The sequence below is a fragment of the Octopus sinensis genome, unplaced genomic scaffold (genome assembly GCF_006345805.1).
Source record: "Octopus sinensis unplaced genomic scaffold, ASM634580v1 Contig10123, whole genome shotgun sequence".
NCBI lineage: Eukaryota > Metazoa > Mollusca > Cephalopoda > Octopoda > Octopodidae > Octopus > Octopus sinensis.
The window spans coordinates 37380-62496 of NW_021832000.1; the positions used below are offsets into that span (position 1 = coordinate 37380).

General features: G+C 38.3%; 1 protein-coding gene across 2 annotated transcripts in view; it reads right to left on the minus strand.

The window, feature by feature from the left end:
• The window catches only part of LOC115228288 (E3 ubiquitin-protein ligase MIB2-like), a 58812-nt gene extending 37379 nt beyond the window's left edge, over positions 1-21433 (minus strand). For both annotated transcript variants that reach the window (XM_029798905.2, XM_036498898.1), the window contains exons 1-6: positions 21344-21433; positions 12290-12447; positions 11120-11165; positions 8683-8837; positions 7666-7702; positions 3946-4155 (exon numbers count right to left, since the gene is read on the minus strand). In XM_029798905.2, coding sequence (XP_029654765.1) covers positions 3946-4155; positions 7666-7702; positions 8683-8837; positions 11120-11165; positions 12290-12447; positions 21344-21421 — 684 coding nt within the window. In that variant the 5' untranslated portion in view covers positions 21422-21433. The remainder of the gene's footprint in view (positions 1-3945; positions 4156-7665; positions 7703-8682; positions 8838-11119; positions 11166-12289; positions 12448-21343) is intronic.
• Between the last annotated feature and the right edge of the window lie 3684 nt (positions 21434-25117).

Sequence of the window (25117 nt, forward strand, 5' to 3'; positions counted from 1 at the left end):
ACAATATTGTTGACAGGGCTATTAGACAAAAGAAACAGGTTTGGAAGGACTGGAAGAACGGTGGTAGAAGGGAAGTGTATCAGACTGCCAGAAGGGAAGCTAGGACACAGGTCTATCTAGCCAGAGGGGAAGCAGATAAGAAAAAAATTGCCAATGTCCTGCGCCGTGAGGACGAAAGACTTGAGGTATTTCGTATTGCAAGACAGTGTGTGAGAGAGAATCGTGACGTGGTAGGAGAGAAATGTGTTCGCAAGGATGACGGTTCACTTGCGCTAAATGAGGATGCAAAGAGAGAGGCTTGGAGACGCCACTATGAAAGGTTGCTGAATGAGGAAAATGAATGGGATAAAGAGAGTCTGCCGAATGTCGACCCAACAGAGGGACCAGCAATCCGAGTTAACAGTTCCTTAGTAGTTAAGGCAATTACAAGCATGTAAACAGGGAAAGCCCCAGGCCCATCAGGAATTACTGCAGAGATGCTCAAAATATCTGGTAGTGTCGGCTATAGCCTAGTCGCCCGTATAGTTAACCAGGTGATACACGAAGGAGTCATAACCAATGACTGGTGTAGCAGCATAATAGTCAACTGCTACAAAGGTAAAGGTGACGCCCTAGATACAAATAACTACAGGGGTATCAAGCTGCTGGATCAGGTAATGAAGGTTACGGAGAGGGTTATAGCCCAATTAATTAGAGAGAGAGTTAGCTTAGATGAGATGCAGTTTGGGTTCGTGCCAGGGAAAAGTACTACTGATGCTATATTCCTGGTAAGACAGCTGCAGGAGAAATACCTAGCCAAAGATAAGCCCCTGTACCTGGCTTTTGTTGACATGGAGAAAGCCTTTTACAGGGTCCCCCGAACCCTTATCTGGTGGTCAATGAGGAAACTAGGGATAGATGAATGGTTAGTGAGAGCTGTGCGAGCCATGTACAGAAACGCTGCTAGTAAGGTGAGGGTTGGCAACGAGTACAGTGAAGAATTCCGGGTAGAGGTTGGGGTCCACCAAGGTTCAGTCCTCAGTCCCCTCCTATTTATCATAGTCTTCCAGGCAATAACGGAGGAATTCAAGACAGGATGACCCTGGGAGCTCCTATATGCTGACGACCTTGCTCTAATTGCTGAGTCACTATCAGAACTGGAGGAGAAGTTCCAGGTGTGGAAGTAGGGTCTAGAATCGAGGGGCCTTAGAGTCAACCTAGCTAAAACCAAAGTACTAATAAGTAGGAAGGTAGACAATCCACAAATGTCTTCAGGAAGATGGCCCTGCTCGATCTGTAGAAAAGGTGTAGGTAGAAACTCTATAAGATGTGCCCAGTGTAAGCTATGGACACATAAGAGGTGCAGCAATGTCAAAGGTAGGTTAACTGGGAAGATAGTTTTTGTATGTGGCAGATGCTCAGGGGCATTAACCTCTGAATATTTGCAGAAAACAACTTCCGTCACTTTCCATGGGGAAAAACGAGAAGTAGTTGATAGCTTCCGTTATCTTGGTGACCAAGTCAGTAGTGGGGGTGGGTGTACTGAAAGTGTAACGGCTAGGGTAAGAATAGCCTGGGCAAAGTTTAGGGAGCTCTTACCTCTGCTGGTGACTAAAGGCCTCTCGCTCAGAGTAAAAGGCACTCTGTATGATGTATGTGTACGAACAGCCATGCTACATGGCAGTCAAACATGGGCCGTGATTGCTGAGGACATGCGTAAGCTCGCGAGAAATGAAGCCAGTATGCTCCGATAGATGTGTAATGTCAGTGTGCATGCTCGGCAGAGCGTTAGTACCCTGAGAGAAATGTTGGACCTAAGGAGCATCAGTTGTGGTGTGCAAGATAGACGATTGCGCTGGTATGGTCATGTGGCGAGAATGGATGAAGATAGGTGTGTGAAAAAGTGCCAATCCCTAACAGTGGAGGGAACCCGTGGAAGAGGTAGACCCAGGAAAACTTGGGACGAGGTGGTGAAGCACGACCTTCGAACTTTAGGTCTCACTGAGGAAATGACCTGCGACCGAGAACTTTGGAAATATGCTGTGCGTGAAAAGACCAGGCAGGACAAGTGAGTCCAGCCCACTTATGCATGCCTTTCCTCCCTTGGACACACAAAGACCTGTTGAGGCAAGCGAAGTCGATATCGAACCTCATCCGACGACAGGCACCTATGCCTACCCCACTTTGCTTGCGAAGACCTGTTGGGGCAAGTGAAATCGAAATCGGAATCGAAATTGAACCAATCCTATGACTGGCACCTGGTAGATGCCAGGACCCCTGGACTGGAAATACGTAAAAAGCACTATCCGAATCGTGGCCGATGCCAGCGCCGCCTCGACTGGCTTCCGTGCAGGTGGCACGTAAAATGCACCAATCCGACCGTGGCCGATGCCAGCCTTGCCTGGCTCCAGTGCAGGTGGCACGTAAAAAGCACCCATTACACACACGAAGTGGTTGGCATTAGGAAGGGCGTCCAGCTATAGAAACATTGCCAAATAAGACCGGAGCCTGGGGCAGCCTTCTGGCTTCCCAGATCCACGGTCGAACCGTCCAACCCATGCTAGCATGGAGAACGGACGTTAAACGAGGATGATGATGATGATGATTAAGCAGGACAAACCGTATTGATTAACATCAAGCTTGCTGTTAATTAGTGAGTAAATATTTACTTGTCAATCCCAAATATCACAATATATTCAATAGAAAAATCAAATATAGGAAGAACAAACCAACAAGAACCTATCTATATAATTGGCTTGATAAAGGCGACCATGTGGCCATAAGAAAGAGTATTGTATATATAAATATAACACAGCATGAGAAGAAAGAATATAAGTTATATCAGAAACAAAAACACCTATAACATAACAAAGTCAATACCACACAAACATAACCAAACATATCAATAATGTTTCCATAATTAAGCAAGAAGCATCTTTGAATGATGACGGTAAAGTAGAGGAAGCAGGAATTAGTGTCAAGTCAGAAGCGTAATGGAGGAGTATTTTTAATCACGGACAAGTGAAATTTGGAAGAGGTGACTTGCAAGTCTACCAGATAAATGGAAGAGCATTGTAGAAAATGAAGGAGAATATGTTTTAGATTAACAGAAAACAGTACTTTGTTTATCTTAATTTTGAAAAATATAAGGATTATAAAAAACTGCTTTGTTTATGAGATGACAGCAAATAGTCCAGTAGTATTGAAGTCCATACTGTTGATGACATCAAATAGCCGAATACAGTAAACGGGCTTTAAACAGCATTTTACCAGATATATACTCAAACTCAAAATCATTACTTGTGTGTGTTTGTCTGTGTGAGTGTGTGTGTGTGTGTGTGTGCATAGGTACAGAACTTAAATACAGGAAATCTCACTAAGGACCATGCTTTATTGTATTCATTCTCTAGGGTCCTAATATTCAACATTGTTATGACATGTCCACAAGAAGTCAGTGGATTCATGTCGTGTACAAGAAGTAGGATAGAGAGCAGTTTCACTCAGAATTCTTCATAGAATGGACTGGATGTATTTACCATGGCACCAGCAGTATAAAGCTCAGACATCTCTTCTATCCTGCATCATTGTTAATTGAGAATAATATCTCCTCTATTAAATAGGCCACTTCTCCGTCACATTGTGATGGATGTGTTTATATGGCCAACAACCGAGATGGGTCACCTCTCGACTGTGGTGAGACGACATCTTTGAGAGTGAAAGGAGATGGAATATTGTTTGTTACATAATATCACTCGGGTCATAAGGGGAGACTGGATTACGGAATGGTAATGGAGGATGGGGTTGATAGGGGAGAATTGATACATGACAAGCAAAGTTTGTCTGTCTGTCTGTCTCTCTCTCACTCTCACACAAAGACTCACAAATACACAAAATCACACAGACACACGCACGCACACACACACACACACACACACACACATATACGCAAACAATTTTAAAACTTACTTCGTTTAGTAAATCCAAGGGTGCACCCTCGGAATCAAACACTTCTCTTTCCACGGCAAGGTGCAAACAGCTGTTACCCTCACCATCAACAGCATTTATGCTTGCACCCAGGGCTATTAACAGGTGTGTCATTCCGAGGTGACCCCGGGAAACGGCTTCAAGCAATGGTGTCATTTCCTTTTTGTTCTTAATATCGAACTGAACTGAACCCTTTGTGGAAGTAAAAATACAAAATGAAAATTTACATGAAAATCAGGATGGATATCAATGTGTCATTATTGTCTTCTACTGTATACTTGATCAAACTGATCATGTACATTTGATGTTTGTCCGTAAAATCAACCTTCGTAAGATCCTCTAGATGTTGCTATGAGAATGTGTTCTAGACAGGATAAAGATGTCCTAAATAGATTGTTTCAGCTTAATCTACCTTTATTCCTAACTATAGTAAGTTTTAGGGGAGCTGAACACGAGTGAACACATGATTAACAGATCAAGACTAGTAAAGAAGAATTAAAATTTCTAAAGTATACTTTTGATGTTGCTATACTTAATAAGAGGTTCATAAAACTGTTGAGGTCGTTAGTGCCCACCACCATGAAATTATTGCGCGTGCACACACACAAATATATATATATATATATATATATATATAGGGAGAGAGAGAGAGAGAGAGAGAGATTTATATACATTACTGTTGGATATATAAATATATATGTTGAATGAGGAATATGTAAAATGAAGTTCACGAGAAACTTTATCCATCACAACGATTGGTTTGACCCATCTTGCATCGATTCCTTACGGGTGGGAGAGTTCTCGGTGTCGCTTGGTATGTTGTTGTTGTCAGTAGGTTCTTGGATTATAGCATTATAGACAACAACCTCCTGGCAACAACATACCAAGCGAAACCGAGAATATTTAGTGAGGTTTCTTCTGTAAAACAAGACACCAGATGATATGCATCTGCACCGGAGGATGCAACACATCCAATTATACAGTATTCAACCCACAAGGGTCCGATGCAAAATGGGTCAATACTCCATTTCCCGATCCCCCATTTGTAATAAAACTCAACAAACCGTGAAATTCCTGAGGTAGACTAAGTGACAGTTATATCACAACGTGTGTGTGTGTGCGTGTGCGTGCAGACATACATACATACATACATACATACATACATACATACATACATACATACATACATACATACATACATACATACATACATACATACATACATACATACATACATACATACATACATACATACATAGAGAAACTGTGCATAGTTTAGCAGTCCAGCGGATTTTGACATAAAGTGAAAAATAAAGTATCTTGAAATAAACTGAATAATGACATACTTACGTTTATATTTGTTTTGTTTGTAGAAAAGATAAATCCGGAGAAGAAGCACACTCTAAGATGTAGAGCAGTGTATATTCTAAAACTGGGGAAGGCCGGTTTCCGGGATTACCCTTGGTTTCCGGTCCAAAAAGGATTTAGCTTCATGGCGTATCATTAGACCCCAAAACCTGTTGGTCTAAGACTTCTTCCAAATATGGAGGCCGGAAAAGCCCTTAACCTCATACGCCTAATCACGTCCAATAGCTTTTCCAGCTGCAAACGGGTGTATATTTCGTTGGATGACGTGGGGATGTTATTGCTGGAGTATCTGAGGTCAAATTCTTTCATATTTATGGGAGATCCGTGGTTTCAGTAAATATGTAGAAACGCTTCAATGGTGAGTTATTTAACAGGAACCACATGGTCACTGGGATAATCTCTTGCCAGGGAGCTGAAAAGGATCGTTTGCAGAAAACGTAAATCCCAGGCTTTTCCCCTTCCATTTTTGAATAGGTCTTAGGCCAACAGGGTCTTACGAAACGGTACAAAGCTAAAACCTTTATGAATGGGAAACCCAGTGTAATCCCATAAACCACCCCCAATTTTTAATATACATACATATATATGTATATGTATATATATATAAGTGTATATGCATGTATGTATATTTACTGCTTACTATCTTACTAAATTTCCTTCTCTCTTCTATAAAAATCTGTTTTGTAAATTATTGTCTTCCTTACATTAATATTTTGAAAATAAAATTCTGTTCTTGTATATGTATATTGCATTGAAGAATGGATGTAAACATGATATTCTATGAACTGAGGTGCTTGTCATTTATACCTGTTTTACTTTGTAAATTGTACGATGGCACTGTATGATTTATAACCTATAAACTAATGCAGACATGTAAAAGAAGTTATCATACACAAAGATTTCTGTGAAACGATGTAACTGGTGAAAGAAATATATTCATCTTATAATTTCTTACTTTATATGTATATATATATATATATATGTGTATGTGTGTGTATAAATATATACATATTCCTACGCATAGACACACACACACAGACACACACACATATATACATATTTGCGTATATATATGTGTATGTATATATCCATACATATATATATACGCACATACACATACAGACTTCTTTGTGTGTGTATGTATATATATATATATATATATATATGTATGAGTATTCATCTTGTATGTGAGTGCGTATACGCTTGTGTGTGTGTGTGTGTGTGAGTGTCTTTTTGTCGTGACATCTATGTGATAGTTGTAAATGAGTGCCACTGTCATATAAGCAGGGTCTCTTATTTCCAACATTCTGCGGGAACATGTTTAGTTCTTGGCAAATGTTAGCTTCTTTGAAAAGAAGAGGAGAGGGTTGGCGATAGGGAGAGCATCCAGCTGCGGAGAATCTGCCTCAAGAAAATCTATCTGAGCCAAGTAAGTATGATGATGATGATGATGATGATATATATATATATATATATATATATATTATATATATATATATATATATATATATATATATATATATATATATATATATATATATATATATATATATATATATATATATATATATATATATATATATATATATTATATATATATATATATATATATATATTATATATATATATATATATATATATAATATATATATATATACAGTTAGACAGATAGATAGAAATAGATAGACACACACATGTAGTGTAAGGAGCTTTTTTCCCAGCCATAAACTGTTCCACGTTGAATCCCTCTGCATGGAAACTCAGGCAAGTATATTCTACTCTTACCTAGGGCTGAACAAAATCTTATAAGTGGATTTGGTAAATGAAAACTGAAAGCAGCTTCATAACATGTGTGTGCCTATGTATGTGTGTGTGAGTGAGTGTTTGCGTATGTGTGTGTGTGTAGTGGTTCGGTTAAGACGCTGAGAGGATAAGTGATATGCTTCAAATAAAAAAGTACTGGGATCGATACAGTTGACTAAAAGTTCAAGGTGATGCCCCGACATGTCCGCAGTCAAATGCCTAAAACATTTAAAAGATATATATATATATATATTTATATATACCTGATGTCTGTTATATTTTGGTTTATCTCATAATGACCTTGTTTCATTTGACCATTAAAGATATTACTATCAGTGGTGGTGGTCAGTTGGACTGTCAACACCGCTAATATCAACATGATCAATATACAATTGCTCCACAAACACAAGGCTTTTGTAGTACATGTGATTAAATCTATTTCCATTATTTTACTGGTACATTGGTAATATTTATATTATACAGATCAATAAAATACTGGAGAGTGTATATAATATGTATTTATTAACTAACCTTGGACAGCATCGCACACACCACTTTATATTTTCGCCTGAAAGTAATGGATAAGGAAAGAAAAACATGAAAAAAACAAACATCACACAGCTTGAGATAATAGTTATTAGGTCATTAAAGAAAACAAATGTAATTAGGTCACAATAACTTAATTACAGCAATTAGTACACACATACTCGCACACACATATATTTATTCAATACACACTCTACACAGTAGAACAATGATATATACACACCTGAGTAAACCCAGAAATGTAAAGACAGGAAAAATACTGCTAAGAATTCTGACAGCTTATATAAACATGAAATTTAGGAAGGAAAGAAGGGCTACAGGTAATCATATGAACCCCAGTACATGACTAGTATTGTATTTTATCAACCTTGCAAAGATGGAAGAAGTTGACCTTGGCAGGATTTGAACTCTGAACGTAAAGAGTCGTAAATAAAATAACACAATTTATTTTCTTCAAAAGTAATAAGAAACAAGAACAGGAGAAAAGAAGGAAAACAGTTTATTAAAGGAACCCCTGGGTATTACTGGTACAGATTATATTGACCCCAGAGTGATAGTAAATATTCTGGTAGGATTTGAACATGGAACATAAAAGAGACAAATGTAAATACTGTAAGGGGATGATTCTGTATTTAGCCCAGGGTCTGAGTAAATAGGGAAACTACAAAGGAGAGAGAGTGAGGAAGAAGAGAGAGAGAGAGAGAGAGAGAGAAAGTAGTTCTAGATGGGATGAAAGGAAGAAGAGAGAGGATTTGAACCTGTGACGTTGAGGAAATGGAGAACGAGATGAAGTAAAGTGTCCAGTCAGGCAACAACAATAACAATTATAGTGATGATTAATTAATGAAGCAGATTACAGTGTTATTTCAGTGCGAAAGAGAGAAGAAAGACAATGACCCTATGGTGGGATTATGACCTGAATGACTGAATGAAAAAGAAACAAACATTATTGAAAACATAAAAGAAACAGATTTGGATATTCCAGATCCAATGGGGACTTACTGCTGAACTGCCACATGCAGTGGTGTGTCTCCCTCCTTGTCTATCACATTGACATCGATGCCATTGTGACTCAACAGCAGCTCGACAGTGTGAAAGCATCCCGACGAACAGGCGCAGTGCAGCGGTGTTTGACCATCTACATCTCGAGGATTCACCTGAAAAAGAAAAGAATAAAAACATTAAAAATGGTGTCTGAAAGGGGGAGTCGGGTGGTGAAGAATTAAAAGAAAAACTCACAGAAAAAGAGAAGAGAAGGAATGAAATTAATCAAACAGGTGGAATGATTGGGGTGGGGAGTAGTTAATGGAGATTTCTATTGTATATACACACACGCGTATACACACATACATATGTACATATAAATATATTTATATACATACACACACAAACACACGCATATAGGATGAATAACTCAATAAATAAACACATAGAGCAGCAAAATGTGTGTGTGTATGTGTGTGTGTTCATAATTACATTTATTCTTTCATTTGTTTAAGTCATGTGACTGTGGCCATGCTGGAGCACTGTCGTTAGTCAAGCAAATCAACCCCAATAAGCCTAGTACCAGCATCGGTTGTCAAGCGATGCTGGGGACAAACACAGACACACAAACACACGCACGTACACAGACACACACACACACACACACACACACACACACACACATATATATATACATATATATATATATATACATATATATGTATATATATATATATATATTATATATATATATATATACATACATACATGTATATATATATATACATAAATATATATACATATTTAAATATATACGACAAGATTCTTTCAGTCTCCATCTACCAAATCCACTCACAAGGTTTGCTCAGCCTGGGGCTATAGCAGAAGACACTTGTACATTGTGCCATGCAGAGAAAATGAACCGGGAACCATGTGGTTGGTTTCATTTTCACTGCATGGCACAATGTACAAGTGTCTTCTGCTATAGCCTCAGGCTGAGCAAACCTTGTGAGTGGATTTGGTAGATGGAGACTGAAAGAAGCTCGTCGTATGTATATATATATATAAATATGTATATATATTTATGTGTATATATATATATATATATATATATATATATATATATATAATCGTAAAAGGTGAAAAAACTACAGAAGGCTTAAATGTTAAAAAATATATATATTTGCGTCAATATGTCTGAAGAATATTAAAAAATTTTAAAAATATGTTTTTCTCTTATAATGACATAATTACGAAGAAAGACCGGCAAGAAATTTGAAAAGCTAAATGCGAAACCGGTCTTTCTTCGTAATTATGTCATTATAAGAGAAAAACATATTTAAAAATTTTTTTAATATTCTTCAGACACATATATATTTTTTAACATTTAAGCCTTCTGTAGTTTTTTCACCTTTTACGATTTTATATATATTCACCCACGTGCTTTCACAAACCAACTTTCTTATCTATCTATCTATATATATATATATATATATATATATATATATATATATATTCATGTATATATATATATATACATATATATATATATATATATATATATATATATATATATATATATATACATTTGTGTGTGTGTGTATGTAAATAGATCTCTTTACTCTTTTGCTTGTTTCCATCATTTGACTGTGGCCATGCTTGAGCACCACATTTAGTCGAGGAATTTGACACCAGGACTTATTATTTGTAAGCCTAGAACTTATTCTATCGATCTCTTTGCCGAACCGTTAAGTTACGTGGGCGTAAACACACCAGCATCGGTTGTCAAGCGATGGTGGGGAACAAGCACGCACACTCAAACACATATATATATATATATATACATATACAGGACGGGCTTCTTCCAGTTTCCGTCCACCAAATCCACTCACATGGCTTTGGTCGGCCCGAGGCTATAGTAGAAGACACTTGCCCAAGGTGCCACTAAGTGGGACTGAACCCGAAACCATGTTGTTTGTAAGCAATCTACTTACCACACAGTGTGTGTGTGTGTATATATATATAATATATACTAATATATATATATATACATATATATATATATATATATATATATATATATATATATATATATATATATACATACATACTAATATAGGATGAAGTTTTTTTACAGAAAAAATATTCCATCGAAAAATGTGGCAGCATATTAAAATAACTTTACAGTTAAATTATAAACAACTTATAAATAAGGGCTAAAGAAAAGTATTTCAAAGCCAATTTGCTGATAAGAGAATTTTAAATCGTCAATTTCCACATATTATTTACTCGCTACAGAAAAAAAACACAAATAACTGAAATCGGGGAAAGCCGGACGATAGAATGTTTTTTAAAAGTTCGTTATTTCTATATTGAATCAATTTCGGAATTAATCTCATAATAGATTCTTTCCTCTTCAGTAGAACATACGAAAGGATATAAATAAGATACTTACGTCACAACCCCGAGATAGTAAGATCTCCACTGCTTGATGTCGATCCCTGAGAGTAAAAAATAGAAACATTGACTAATTTACATTAAATATGAAAATATTTTGGCTTTGAGACGAAACATCATCGTCATCATCATCACCATCTTCATCACCTGCACTATTATCATCAATATCATGCTCATCAACATCATTACCATCATCATCATTGCCACTACTTCCATCATTGATATAATCATCATCATCAACATCATTATCATCATCGCCATCATCACCATCATCATCATCGCCTTCATCATCATCACCATCTTCATCACCTGCACTATTATCATCAATATCATGTTCATCAACATCATTACCATCATCATCATTGCCACCACCTCCATCATCGGCATCATCATCATCATCATCATCATCATCATCACCATCATCATCATCACCCTCATTGCCAACACCATCATCATCATTATCATCTTCAACATCTCCAACATCATAATCAATATTATCATCATTCATCACCACTATAATCATAATCATCATCGGCATCATCAGTCATCGTAATAATCATCATCATCACCATCACCATCATCATCATCGTCATCATCATCATCACCATCACCATCATCATGATCATCATGATCATCATCACCATCATCATCATCATTATCATCATCATGATCATCATAATCATCATCATCGTCATCATCACGATAATCATAATAATCATCGTCATCATCATCCACATCATCATCCACATCATCACTATCATCATCATCATCATTATTATCAACATCTTCATCATCATGGTCGTCATCATCAACGTCGTCATCATGACCATCATCATCTTAAACATCACCATCATCGCCTCCATCCGCATCATCACAATCATCATCATCATTATTGTCATCATCATCGTCATTATCATCATCGTCGTTATCGTCATCATCATCATTGTCATCATCATCATCGGGATTGTTATGATTGAATAATGACTAATGAATTGGATCGATGACTAAAAAGAAGCTTGTTGTTGTTGTTGTTGTTTGCTAGTCTGCTGTTGTGCTGCTGTCCCACTGCAACTACTCTGGCCTCTTTGGATATTGAACCTGTGTCTGCAATTGCAACAAATTTACAAACAAAAATACATCTGCAGATTTTACTTGATTCTCAACTTACCACAAAACAGCATAATGTATAGCTGTGCCACCCCTGTAGTCTTTCGCTCCTAACTCCGCACCAGCTTCGATCAGAATCTCAAATATTCTTCTGTTGGCGCCCACTCGACAGGCAAACATTAAAGGAGTTCGTCCATATTCATTTATAGGTTTGTTAATCTGTAATGAAGAAAGTGAGGACATGTGAAATAGAGAAATTCCATTGTCTCTCTCTCTCTCTCTCTTCTCTCTTTGTCTCTCACTCTCTTTCTCGTTTTCTTTCCTCTTTCTCTCAATCTTTCACTCTCTATCGCCCTCTTTCATTTCTTTCCTTCTCTTTATTTTCTCACTTTCTCTCTCTTTCCCCTTCCTTCTCTCTCTTTCTCTCTCGTGTCTCTTTTACTCTCTCTCTCTTTCTTTTCTCTCTTTTCCCATTTTCCTTTCCTTTCTTTCTCTCTCTCATTTCCCTCCTCTTTGTCTTTTTCTTTTTTCTCTTATCTTTCTCTTTCTCTATTTTTCAATTTCTCTCTTTCTCTCTCCGTATCTCTCTCTCTTTCATTTCTTTCTCCTTCCCTTTTCTTCTCTCTCTTTCTTTCTCACTCTCTCTTTTTCCTCTTTTTCCCTCTCTCTCATTCTTTTCTCTCTTTTTCCATTTTACTTTTGTCTGTTTCTCTCCTTTTCCTTCTCTTTCTCTCTCTTTCAATTTCTCTTTCTTTATCTCTCTCTCTATTACCTTTTTTCTTTCTTTCTCTCTCTGTCTCCTTCACTATTCCTTTTCTCTCTTTCACCCAACTTTTTTCTTTTTCATCTCTCTTTCTCTTTTACTTTCATCTCTTTCTCTCTCTTTCTCTCTGTGCTTCTCTTTGCCTTTTCTACCTTTCTCTTTTCCTCTTTCTCTTTTACTTGTCTCACTTTCTTTGATGTCCTTTCTCTTTTCCTTTTCTCTTTCTCTCCCTTTCCTCTCACTTTCTTCTTCTCTTACTCTCTTACATTTTCTTTTCTATCTTTCTCTCTCTATGTCTCTTACTGTTTGTTCTCTCTTTCTCTCTCTTTCCTTCCACTTTTTTCTCTCTCTCTTTTCTTTTATTACTTCCTCTCTCCCTCTCTTTTCTATCTTTCTTCTTCTCTCTCTATTTCCCACTCTCTTTTCTCTCCTATATTCCCCTTTTTCCCACTCTGTCTCTTTTCTATTTCTCTCTCTCTCCTATTCTTATCTCTCACTTTCTTTTTCCCCTTTTCCCTCCTTCTTTCTCCCACTCTCTTTTTCTCTTCTCTCCTTCTCCCCCGCTCTTTTACCTTTCTCTCCTGCTTTACTTTTCTCTCTTTTACTATTCTCTCTTCTTTATCTCTCTCCTTTTCTTTTCCCTCTTTCTCTCTCCCTTATTCGCTTCCATTTATCTCTCTCTTTCTTTCCTCTCGTCCTCTTTCTCTCTGTTATATCCTTTCTCTGGTAATTTCTTCTCTCTTCCTCTCACTCTCTCACTTTCCTTTTCTCTCTTCCTCCCTCTCCCTCTCTTTCTTTCTGTCTCTTTGTCATTTCCTTTTTCTCTTCTTTCCCTCTTTTCCTTTTCTCCCTTAAGGGACTTACTTTTTTCTTTTCTCTCCTCTCTTGCCTTCTCCCCTTCTTTTCTCTCTTTCTCCCTCTTTCTTTTCTCTCATTCTCTTTATCCCTTTTACGTCTCTTTTATCCCTGTCTTTCTCATTTCTCTCTCTTTCAGTGTATGTTTTTCCTCTTTCTTCCTCTCTCTCTCTCCCATTTTCTCTCTTTATTTCTCTCGGTACCTTTTTCTTCTCTTATCTTCCATCTTTCACTCTTCCTCTCCCTCTTTCTCTTTTTCTATTCTCTCTCTCTCCCTCTCTGCTTCTTTTCTCACTCTTTTTATTTTCTGGTTTTCCTTCTCCCTTTCTCCCTTTATTTTTTCCTTTTCTCTCTTTCTCTCTCTGTTTCCTTTCTCTCTCTGTTTCCTTTCTCTCTCTCTCACTAGCATTTTCTTTTCTCTCTTTCACTCGTTTTCTTTGTCTGTTCTCTCTTACACTCTCATTTCCTCATTGTCTTTCTCTCTTTCTTTTTCTCTTTCTCTCTCCCCTTCTACTTATCTTTCTTCCTCTCATTTTTTCTCTCTCTTTCTTTCTTTTCTTGTTCCCGCTTTTTTCTCCTTTCTCTCTCTCGTTTTCTTTAATCCTTCTTCCTCTCTCATACCCTTTCATTTCTCTGTTTCTTCCTCTCATTTCTTTTTCTGTCTCTCTTTCTTTTCTCGCTCTCTGGTTTTTTTCTACTTCTTTCTCCCTCTTGTTTTCTTCTTATCATTCTTCCTCTCTCTCTTTCATTTCTCTCGTTTCTTTCTCTCTCTCTCCTTCTTTGACCCTCTCATTTTCTTTTTATCCTTCTTCCTCTCTCTCAAACTTTCAATTCTCTCTTTCTTCCTCTCATTTCTTTTCTCTCTCTTTCTTTTCTCGCTCTCTCGCTTTTTTCTCCTTCTTTCTCCTTCTCGTTCACTTTTTATCCTTTTTCCTCTCTCTCACTCTTTCATTTCTCTCTTTTTTCTCTCGTTTCTTTTCTCTCTCTTTCTTTTCTCGCTCTCTCGCTTTTTTCTCCTTCTCCCTCCGTCTCGTTTTCTTTTTATCCTTCTTCCTCTCTCTCACTCTTTCATTTCTTTCTTTCTTCCGCTCGTTTCTTCTCTCTCTCTTTCTTTCTCTCGTTTTCTTTTCTCTCTCTCTCCTTCTTTGACCCTCTCATTTTCTTTTTATCCTCTTCCTCTCTCTCAAACTTTCAATTCTCTCTTTCTTCCTCTCATTTCTTTTCTCTCTCTTTCTTTTCTCGCTCTCTCGCTTTTTTCTCCTTCTTTCTCCTTCTCGTTCACTTTTTATCCTTTTTCCTCTCTCTCACTCTTTCATTTCTCTCTTTTTTCTCTCGTTTCTTTTCTCTCTCTTTCTTTTCTCGCTCTCTCGCTTTTTTCTCCTTCTCCCTCCGTCTCGTTTTCTTTTTATCCTTCTTCCTCTCTCTCACTCTTTCATTTCTTTCTTTCTTCCGCTCGTTTCTTTCTCTCTCTCTTTCTTTTCTCGCTCTCTCGCTTTTTCTCCTTCTTTCTCCCTCTCGTTTTCTTTTTATCCTTCTTCCTCTCTCTCACTCTTTCATTTCTCTCTTTCTTCCTCTCGTTTCTTTTTCTCTCTCCCTTTCTTTTCTCGCTCACTCGCTTTTTCTCCTTTTTTCTCCCTCTCGTTTTCTTTTTATCCTTCTTCCTCTCTCTCACTCTTTCATTTCTCTCTTTCTTCCTCTCGTTTCTTTTTCTCTCTCTTTCTTTTCGCGCTCTCAGGCTTTTTTCTCCTTCTTTGTCCCTCTCGTTTTGTTTTTATACTTCTTCCTCTCTCTCACCCTTTCAATTCTCCCTTTCTTCCTCTCATTTCTTTTTCTCTCTCTTTCTTTTCTCGCACTCTCACTTTTTCTCCTTCTTTCTCCCTCTCGTTTTCCTTTTATCCTTCTTCCTCTCTCTCACTCATTCATTTCTCTCTTTCTTCCTATCGTTTCTCTTTCATTCTCTTTCTTTTCTCGCTCCATCGCTTTTATCTCCTTCTCCCTCCCTCTCGTTTTCTTTTTATCCTTCTTCCTCTCTCTCTCACTCTTTCATTTCTCTCTTTCTTCCTCTTGTTTCTTTTTCTCTCTCTTTCTTTTCTTGCTCTCTCGCTTTTATCTCCTTCTCCTTCCCTCTCGTTTTCTTTTTATCCTTCTTCCTCTCTCTCACTCTTTCATATCTCTCTTTCCTCCTCTCGTTTCTTTTTCATTCTCTTTCTTTTCTCGCTCTCTCACTTTTATCTCCTTCTTTTCACTCTCTCGCTTTCTTTTTATCCTTCTTCCTCTCTCTCACTCTTTCATTTCTGTCTTTCTTCCTCTCTTTTCTTTTTCTCTCTCTTTCTTTTCTCGCTCTCTCGCTTTTATCTCCTTCTTTCTCCCTCTCGTTTTCTTTTTATTCTTCATCCCCTCTCTCACTCTTTCATTTCTCTCTTTCTTCCTCTCGTTTCTTTTTCATTCTCTTTCTTTTCTCGCCCTCTCGCTTTTATCTCCTTTCTCTCTCTCGTGTTCATTTTATCCTTCTTCCTCTCTCTCACTCTTTCATTTCTCTCTTTATTCCTCTCTTTTCTTTTTCTCTCTCTTTCTTTTATCGCTCTTTCGCTTTTATCTCCTTCTTTCTCCCTCTCATTTTCTTTTTATCCTTCTTCCTCTCTCTCACTCATTCATTTCTCTCTTTCTTCCTCTCGTTTCTTTCTCTCTCTCTTTCTTTTCTCGCTCTCTCACTTTTTTCTCCCTTCTCCCTCCCTCTCGTTTTCTTTTTATCCTTCTTCCTCTCTCTCACTCTTTCATTTCTCTCTTTCTTCCGCTCGTTTGTTTCTCTCTCTCTTTCTTTTCTCGCTCTCTCGCTTTTTTCTCCTTCTTTCTTCCTCTCGTTTTCTTTTTTTCCTTCTTCCTCTCTCTCACTCTTTCATTCCTGTCTTTCTTACTCTCTTTTCTTTTTCTCTCTCTTTCTTTTCTCGCTCTCTCCCTTTTATCTCCTTCTTTCTCCCTCTCGTTTTCTTTTTTTCCTTCTTCCTCTCTCTCACTCTTTCATTTCTCTCTTTCTTCCGCTCGTTTCTTTCTCTCTCTCTTTCTTTTCTCGCTCTCTCACTTTTTTCTCCTTCTTTCTTCCTCTCGTTTCCTTTTTTTCCTTCTTCCTCTCTCTCACTCTTTCATTCCTGTCTTTCTTCCTCTCTTTTCTTTTTCTCTCTCTTTCTTTTCTTGCTCTCTCCCTTTTATCTCCTTCTCCCCCCTCTCGTTTTCTTTTTTTCCTTCTTCCTCTCTCTCACTCTTTCATTTCTCTCTTTCTTCCGCTCGTTTCTTTCTCCCTCTCTTTCTTTTCTCGCTCTCTCACACTTTTCTCCTTCTTTCTTCCTCTCGTTTTCTTGTTTTCCTTCTTCCTCTCTCTCACTCTTTCATTCCTGTCTTTCTTCCTCTCTTTTCTTTTTCTCTCTCTTTCTTTTCTCGCTCTCTCCCTTTTATCTCCTTCTCCCCCCCTCTCGTTTTCTTTTTTCCCTTCTTCCTCTCTCTCACTCTTTCATTTCTCTCTTAATTCCGCTCGTTTCTTTCTCTCTCTCTTTCTTTTCTCGCTCTCTCACACTTTTCTCCTTCTTTCTTCCTCCTCTCGTTTCTTTTTCTCACTGTTTCTTTTCTCGCTCTCTCGCTTTTTTCTCCTTCTTTCTCCCTCTCGTATTCTTTTTATCCTTCTTCCTCTCTCTCACTCTTTCATTTCCCTCTTTCTTCCTCTCGTTTCCTTTTCTCTCTCTCTTTCTTATCTCTCTCGTTTTCTTTCTTCAAACTCCCTTTCTTAATCTTTTCTCTCCTTTTTTCTCTCTCTTTCTCTGTTTCGTTTCTCTTTTTGTCTTCTCTATAGTTCTCTCTCAATTTTCATTTTCTTTCTTCTATTTTTCTATTTCTCTCTTCATTTTTCTATTTCTTTTTCTTTTTCTCTACTACTTGTGTCAGTCATGAGACTGCGGCCATGCTGGGGCTTTTTCTCGATTCTTTGTTTTATGTGTGATCCCTTTTCTGTCTAATTAGCACCAACGTATAGCTCTCTTTTGCTTCATGGTTAAGCAACAGGGATGCAAATACACCAACACTGGTTATCATTTAGCAGTTGGGGACACTAACGTAGATACATATGCATACACACACACATACAATCTCCACTCAAAAATACACACACATCTGCTTGTCTGTATATACACGTAGACACACACATACATATATATATACGAGCTAATAACACATGTAAGGATGTGTTTTATCTATTCCCCAAAGTGAATGGAGCCTTGTCCAGGAGAAACCAACGTCGTCAGACCTTATCCCTCGTTCATCGGATGTTTCGACCCTGAACCGTAACACCCTACTCTTGGTGGGTCAACAGAGGTGGCCAATTCACTGCTCCTCAACTCCTCATGCCTTCCAGCGTTAATCGTCTCTCTTACACCAAACCCAGCAAAAGGCTCTTTCAGTTGCCTCTCCTATCATGCGCACAGCCACCTATCCCTCCTTACCTCACATTCCAGTTGCTGTAAAAATCCTCCATGCCGACTGGGCAAGGAATCCCCTACAGCCAACCTCCACTCGGAAAATCCATACCTGCCATCCCTTCTCCCTGCAATCCTACAGAAGTCTCTGAGACCTCGTTAGAACCGGCTCCCCACGTGACTGTTCGTTCAATTATGATAATTTTCTGGGCCTTTTCAGGCCACAGGACCACATCAGGCCTCAGGGTTGTATGGATATCCTGGGGAAACTGCAATTTCTTCCCTAAGTCTACCTTCATATCCCATTGTTGAGACCCTTGCAGCAAGATGTGTATTGCTTTTGCTGGCTTTACTGCTTTCTCTCCCTCTTTCACGAACTGAATTGCGGCAGTTATCTTCCCTTCACTTTTACTGCTCCAGGGTGTGAGCAAGTATTTGTATCTGCCTTGAGAAAGTGTTATTCTGCACCCTTCCAGGATGTGTGCCAGAGTGCCCCTTTCCCACAAAGTCTACACAGCTGGTCTTCCCTCAAACCTTATCTGTGCAGGTTTGTTGGTGTCGGGAGTGTTTCATACACCGCTCCATCCTGGAGGGAGATGTGCAAAGGTTCCAGCCTCCACAGGTCAGTCCATGTGAGCTTCCTCTTAGGGAGATCCCATTTAGTCCATGCACTCAGAGATTCCAGCTCGACAGCTCTTTATTTCCTTTTATCTTCCTCCTGGTTCCACATTGCTTTCTGAGTCATAGCCCGCCTCTTCCTGGTGTCTGCTTTCTTCTATTGTTGGAAATAGGAAGAGCCAAGTCCCTGGCGACTCCAACATGTAGCTCCAATTATGAAGCGTAGCTCCAGCATGCCTTCAGCCTGAATGTCAGCGGTGCTAGTTACCCACACCTTGTGGTAATACCTGCATGTCTGACAAGCTAATCCTTAGAGTCCCTCTACACCATTACATTACATTTTGCTACTATAAATTCCTCCATTAAATACGACAGGGGAAGTTGCAGCCTTCCAGATTTTATGGACAGGCCTACTGAAGTGAAGCTTGGGAAACTCCGAGCAATCTTCGGAGGTATTTAGTTATCTTTCTCTCCACCCTTTCCACACTTGTCATTGGAGCATCATACAGCGTCAGCAACCATATGAGTCTTGGGAGCAGTCTGTGTTGGTAGAGCCATGCCCTGAACTTTCCTGGAAGCCCTGATCTATCAATCCTCATCCGCCACTTCACTGCTTGCTTTACAATTTTGGTGACATTGCTTCTCTCTGACAGCGACTTGTCAAACATCTTTTCAAGGCATTTATTAGGATTTACCTCCTTGCACTTGGAGCCTGATTTTGTTGGTTATCTTGCTGCCCTCCCTGATTACCATGCTCCTCGAAACACTTAGGAAGATGGTTCAATTCATGTATAAGCTCAATGAAGAGAAAGAACCCACTTTATGTTTGTCACTGAATCTAATACAAAGTAATTATTTGAGACTAGATATCTGCGGGAACTTCTGGATGACACCAACTTCTGTTGAATATCTTCAAAATGTGAAAAAGTGGATACAAATGAAAGGAAACGATAGGGGAATAAAAACATAAATAAGGCAGTGCTTCATTTAAAATTAAGTGCTTCGTTAGTACTTTGTAGCCATACAAAATGTTAAAAGGTGTGAGTTGTTCATACACAACTGTATTACATCTGTTTAGACAACAATATCAACATCATCTGGAGGAAAACACCTACCATTGAATTACAGGTATGATGGTCATCAAGAAAATAAATGATGCTTCTTTCTGCATTTCACCATCCGTCAGCTCTCTTCACTCCTAATTTAAAACCAAGATTTCTGGTCTCCTACCAACAGAATCTCTCTAAATTTAACAGAATCATTCTACCAACTGCTTCCTAACCATGATGGTCCTATACCAGGGACTCTCAAACCTTTTAAATATGGTTTCTTTTCATTTACCAAGGATTTCTCAATGACCCTTTCCTTGCTACGGCTCTATATAACACATGGGTGACTACTTACCACAGAACCTTCGCCAGAATAAGTGAATACTTGATGCTTCACCACTTAGTTTTCTTTACTGATACAACCGTTGATACATAGCTTCAGTTAAACCCGGGTACACATTCTTTGTGTTTCATATAATCATAAACTCATATAATATTTTCCCACAGCGCCCCCACACATGGGTTGTACTGACCTCACTGGGAAATCCTGCTCAATATTCCTGCAGACAATATCTTATCGAGTGACTACCATCCAGTCATTCTAACTTCCAATGTTTCAATTATGAAGTAAAAGTCACAAACAACCATCATATTTGTCCCTTTAGGTATCTTTCATTATTCAATGAACACCAGTACAATTTTATAAAGCCAGATCCAGAGGGGCTTGGTACCTGTGTGACACACCAGTGTTTTCATGTTTGACAAAATCTGCATAAAATGGTGTAGCCCTTGACATCAGTAAAACCATCGACTGCGTATGGCAAGAGGACTTCTTTAAAAAGTCACCATCGATCTACAGATTCCATCTGTTTCTCATCTCATCTGAAAATTTCATATCAGAATACTCCCTTGCAGTGTGTGATGATGGGTTTCTCTCTCATTCACATTCCATCCACTTTGCCATGCTCAAAATTTGGTCAAGAATAATATTCTTTTCTACTCAAGGCACAAGGCCTGAAATTTTGGGGCAGGGGACCAGTCGTTTAGACCGACCGCAGTAGGCAACTAGTACTTAATATACCGACCTAGTAAGTATGACAAGAAAAGTCGACCTCGGCGGAATTTGATCTCAGAACGTAAACACAGACGAAATACTGCTAAACATTTCACCTGGCGTGCTAACGATTCTACCAACTCGCTACCTTGGTCAATAATTTTATTATAACTTTAATGGCGATTAGCGGAAAGAGATGGAGAAAGAAATGAAATATTATGGAGAAATATATGCAGTTAGTTTGAAGTTTTCAAATTGTGTATAAAATAATAAAGAAATAGGCAAATTTGAGAAAGCAATAAACAGAACAACTTACTTCCAATGGCTTCTCCTGAAGTAAGATTTTCAATCCTTCCACATCATTATTTCTAATTTTATTATAGATTGAGTCCATGGCTTCTGAATAAAAGATGACAAAAAAAGATTAAAACAGTTTTTAAAAACTTATAAAGTGAGGTAAACAACAATACACAGAAATTGATGATTCTAAAACCTTGCATAAGATAACATTGATATTGTAAACTTCAGTTTATCTAAATTATTATTCATAGGCGCAGGAGTGGCTGTGTGGTAAGTAGCTTGCTAACCAACCACACGGTTGCGGGTTCAGTCCCACTGCGTGGCATCTTGGGCAAGTGTCTTCTGCTATAGCCCCGGGCCGACCAATGCCTTGTGAGTGGATTTGATAGACGGAAACTGAAAGAAGCCTGTCGTATATATGTATATAATGTATATGTGTGTGTGTTTGTGTGGCTGGTGTTGTCCCCCTAGCATTGCTTGACAACCGATGCTGGTGGTGTTTAGGTCCCCGTCCTTAGCGGTTCGGCAAAAAGAGACCATAGAATAAGTACTAAAAGGTGGTGCTCCAGCATGGCCGCAGTCAAAATGACTGAAACAAGTAAAAGAGTAAAAGAGAGCTGAATGTTCTTCTTCACACTAATAAACCTAACAACAGTCATTGTGTTGTGTCTCTAGGTTAGATTACAGATTGACTGGTTACAATTAAACCCTCAATATTGGAATGTACAGTCTGTTGATCAGCTACGTAGAGGCAGCGTACATGTTGAGCTATAAATCTGTGGATCATACCCCAGCTACGGTGGAGGGCACATTATATCAAAGACAAACTGATTCTCCAAAGAAAGGTAAATTTACGAAAAATAGTAAAAGAAGCAATGAAACAGAGATTGTTCAATAAAACCTCCTGTATTGATCTTTGTCGAAACACTAGCAAAGTAGATGAGATCAAATCAGACACTATCAACAAGTGCTTACTTTATAGATTTTTGCAAAATTCTTTATGACTATTTCATAATTATTTAATAAATTTCCATTATATATATATATATATATATATACATATCTCATTGCCTTCATCACTTAACGTCCACTTTTCATCCATTCATGAGTAAGATGGATGACAGGAGCCGGCCAGGTAGAAAAACTACCTGTCTATTTAGGAAAGGGATTTTACAGCTGGATGCCCTTCCAAACGCCAACCACCAGTTTTGTCCCACTGTATGACACCTTGGGCGAGTACCTTCTTCTAAGTCCCATGGCTGATGAAGGATTCTAAGTGGATTAAATAGAGATAATCTGAGAGAAGCCCATCGTACACCGCTGGACAAAATCTGAGGACCAGTGAAAAATCTGCCAAAATGAAGTGTTTGTGTGAGTGTACGTATGCATATATATATATATATATATATATATATATATATATATATATATATATGCATACACCTGCTTGAGTGTGTGTATATTTCCATTTGATTTTACTGGAAATCGCTCAGCTATGAACGGTTATCATTTTCCCTGTTAATAAACAAGCCATTAGAATAAGTGATCCCTTGAACAACAGGTAAGGGTTAATAACATGAAGGAGATACAGATCCAAAAAGAATGGATTGATAATATACTCATACAACCAATGGTAATATGGAGAAAAGGTGTAAAATTATTGCTTTATATGAATATAAGTACATATATAAGTCTATGTATGTGTATACTCGTGTGCATGTGTGAGTAGCTGTATGGCATAGTGATTCGGATGTTACCCTCACAAGAGCTAGATCGTGGGTTTGATTCTTGCAATGCCCTTCCTTTCCCAAGAGAAGAAACGACAAAGGCTGGAGTCTCAAGCCATTAGAAAAGCCAGCTTAACAGAATATACGTTAACAGAACAACTTCAAAGTAACGCAGATAAAAAACGCCTGCTCCAGAGAACAGGAAACATCAAAGTAACGACAAGTCAGGTTGGAATTTAGAACTTTATCTTTTGGAGAGGAGCGACTAGTAACCTTTAACTAAGATCTTAATACATAAGCATTACGATAGATGTTTTATGAATACATTTGTGTAGAGTACACACTGGGTCAAAGATCGGGTGAGCGCTTGTATATATTATAAATACACAAATTTGGTAATTTGTTTAGTCTACTTCTTTTTCTCAAGAGCTTCATGCATCAGTGAACAGTCAACAGCGTTGGAGACCATGGAGATTAAATTTCTGAATATTTGAAAAGAGTTTCCTGTATCATTGTAAATTTTGGTGGATATCAAAATGCCGACATCATGACTGATGCTCAATGCTCTGTGAATACTGTAAAGGCTGTGAGATGTGACACACGCATGAGACTGCGAATCTGTAGCTACTGGGAAGGGACATAGTAGGAGTTCTGAGTGTGTCTGCACCACACCACAATTCATTGCCACATCATTGAGCAGGCAGTGAGTTACGCTCTAGACAGACAGCTTTGTGAAACTGCTGTAGACTGGGATCAAATTCTGGCTGGAGAGGATTGCCATTGGAAGGTCATATGTGTGGCAGCAAGATTCATCTCTTCGTCATACCGCTGGAAAGTACCAGACGTGATTGTTGGAGATTTTATACGACTGCCCCAGCCCGAATTTCTGGTCTTCTAATTCCCCTGATTGTAATACCCTGGATTACTATGTGAGGGGCGCAATTGAGAAAGATACCAACCACTCTTCCTGCAGCGCTAAGTCCAAGCTGATGACCAAGATCAAAGAGGGGTTCGAAAATCTTCCCAAGGACACAGTGAGGAACGCATATGCCAGGCTTTGAAGATGTGTTGAGGCTGTGGTGGAAGTGAAAGGCAGATAATTTCAGTAAACCTTTATCTCTCAGCCAAAACCTAGTTTTGACAGGTTTTGAATTTTTAAAACGCCTATTTTTGGATGTGATATGGAGTTTTATTTTCCTTTTGTGAAAACTGTCAGATGTATACATACACTCATTGCATATGTATACATATCTATATACATATATTTAAATGTATATGTATACACAAATACGCATACATGTATGTGTATGCCTATCCATTTAGATATTTATTCACATTTGTTGCAGCTTTGCAATATTGTATGCTAAAAGTATTCCACAAGGGACATCCAGGAATCGCAAGAATGAAAGCACTGATGAGAAGCTAAGTTTACTGGTTGAATATTTGAACTCAGAACATAAACATTTCCTCCGGCCTGCTAAGCTTTCTGTCAGCCGGATAAGGAGTTTTATTTTACTTTTGTGAAAACTGTCAAATGCATTCTTGTGTTCTTTTTACTTGCTTCAGTCATTTGACTGCGGCCATGCAGGAGCACCACTATTAGGCGAGCAAATCGACCCCACGATATATTCTTTGTAAACCTATTACTTATTCTTAGTCTCTTTCCCGAACCACTAAATTAGAGGGATGTAAACACACCAGCATCGGTTGTCAAGCGATGTTGGCGGGGGGATAAACACAGATACACAAACACAAACGCACACATACACACATACACACACACGTATACACACACACACACACACACACACACACACACACACACATATATATATATTATATATATATATATATATATATACACATATATATATCATCCAGCGGAAACCACAGTTGCTCAAGGTAAAAAGGAATTCCTCTCTCTTTCAGGAACATCAGTTTTTTGTATTGACTACATATCGCCGCTTTGATCTGTTTTTTGTATTGGATGCAGGTCGCCACCGTGAACCGCTGCATCATGCACTTTAAACATATAGCATGAACGAACTCACTTCAAACTATAT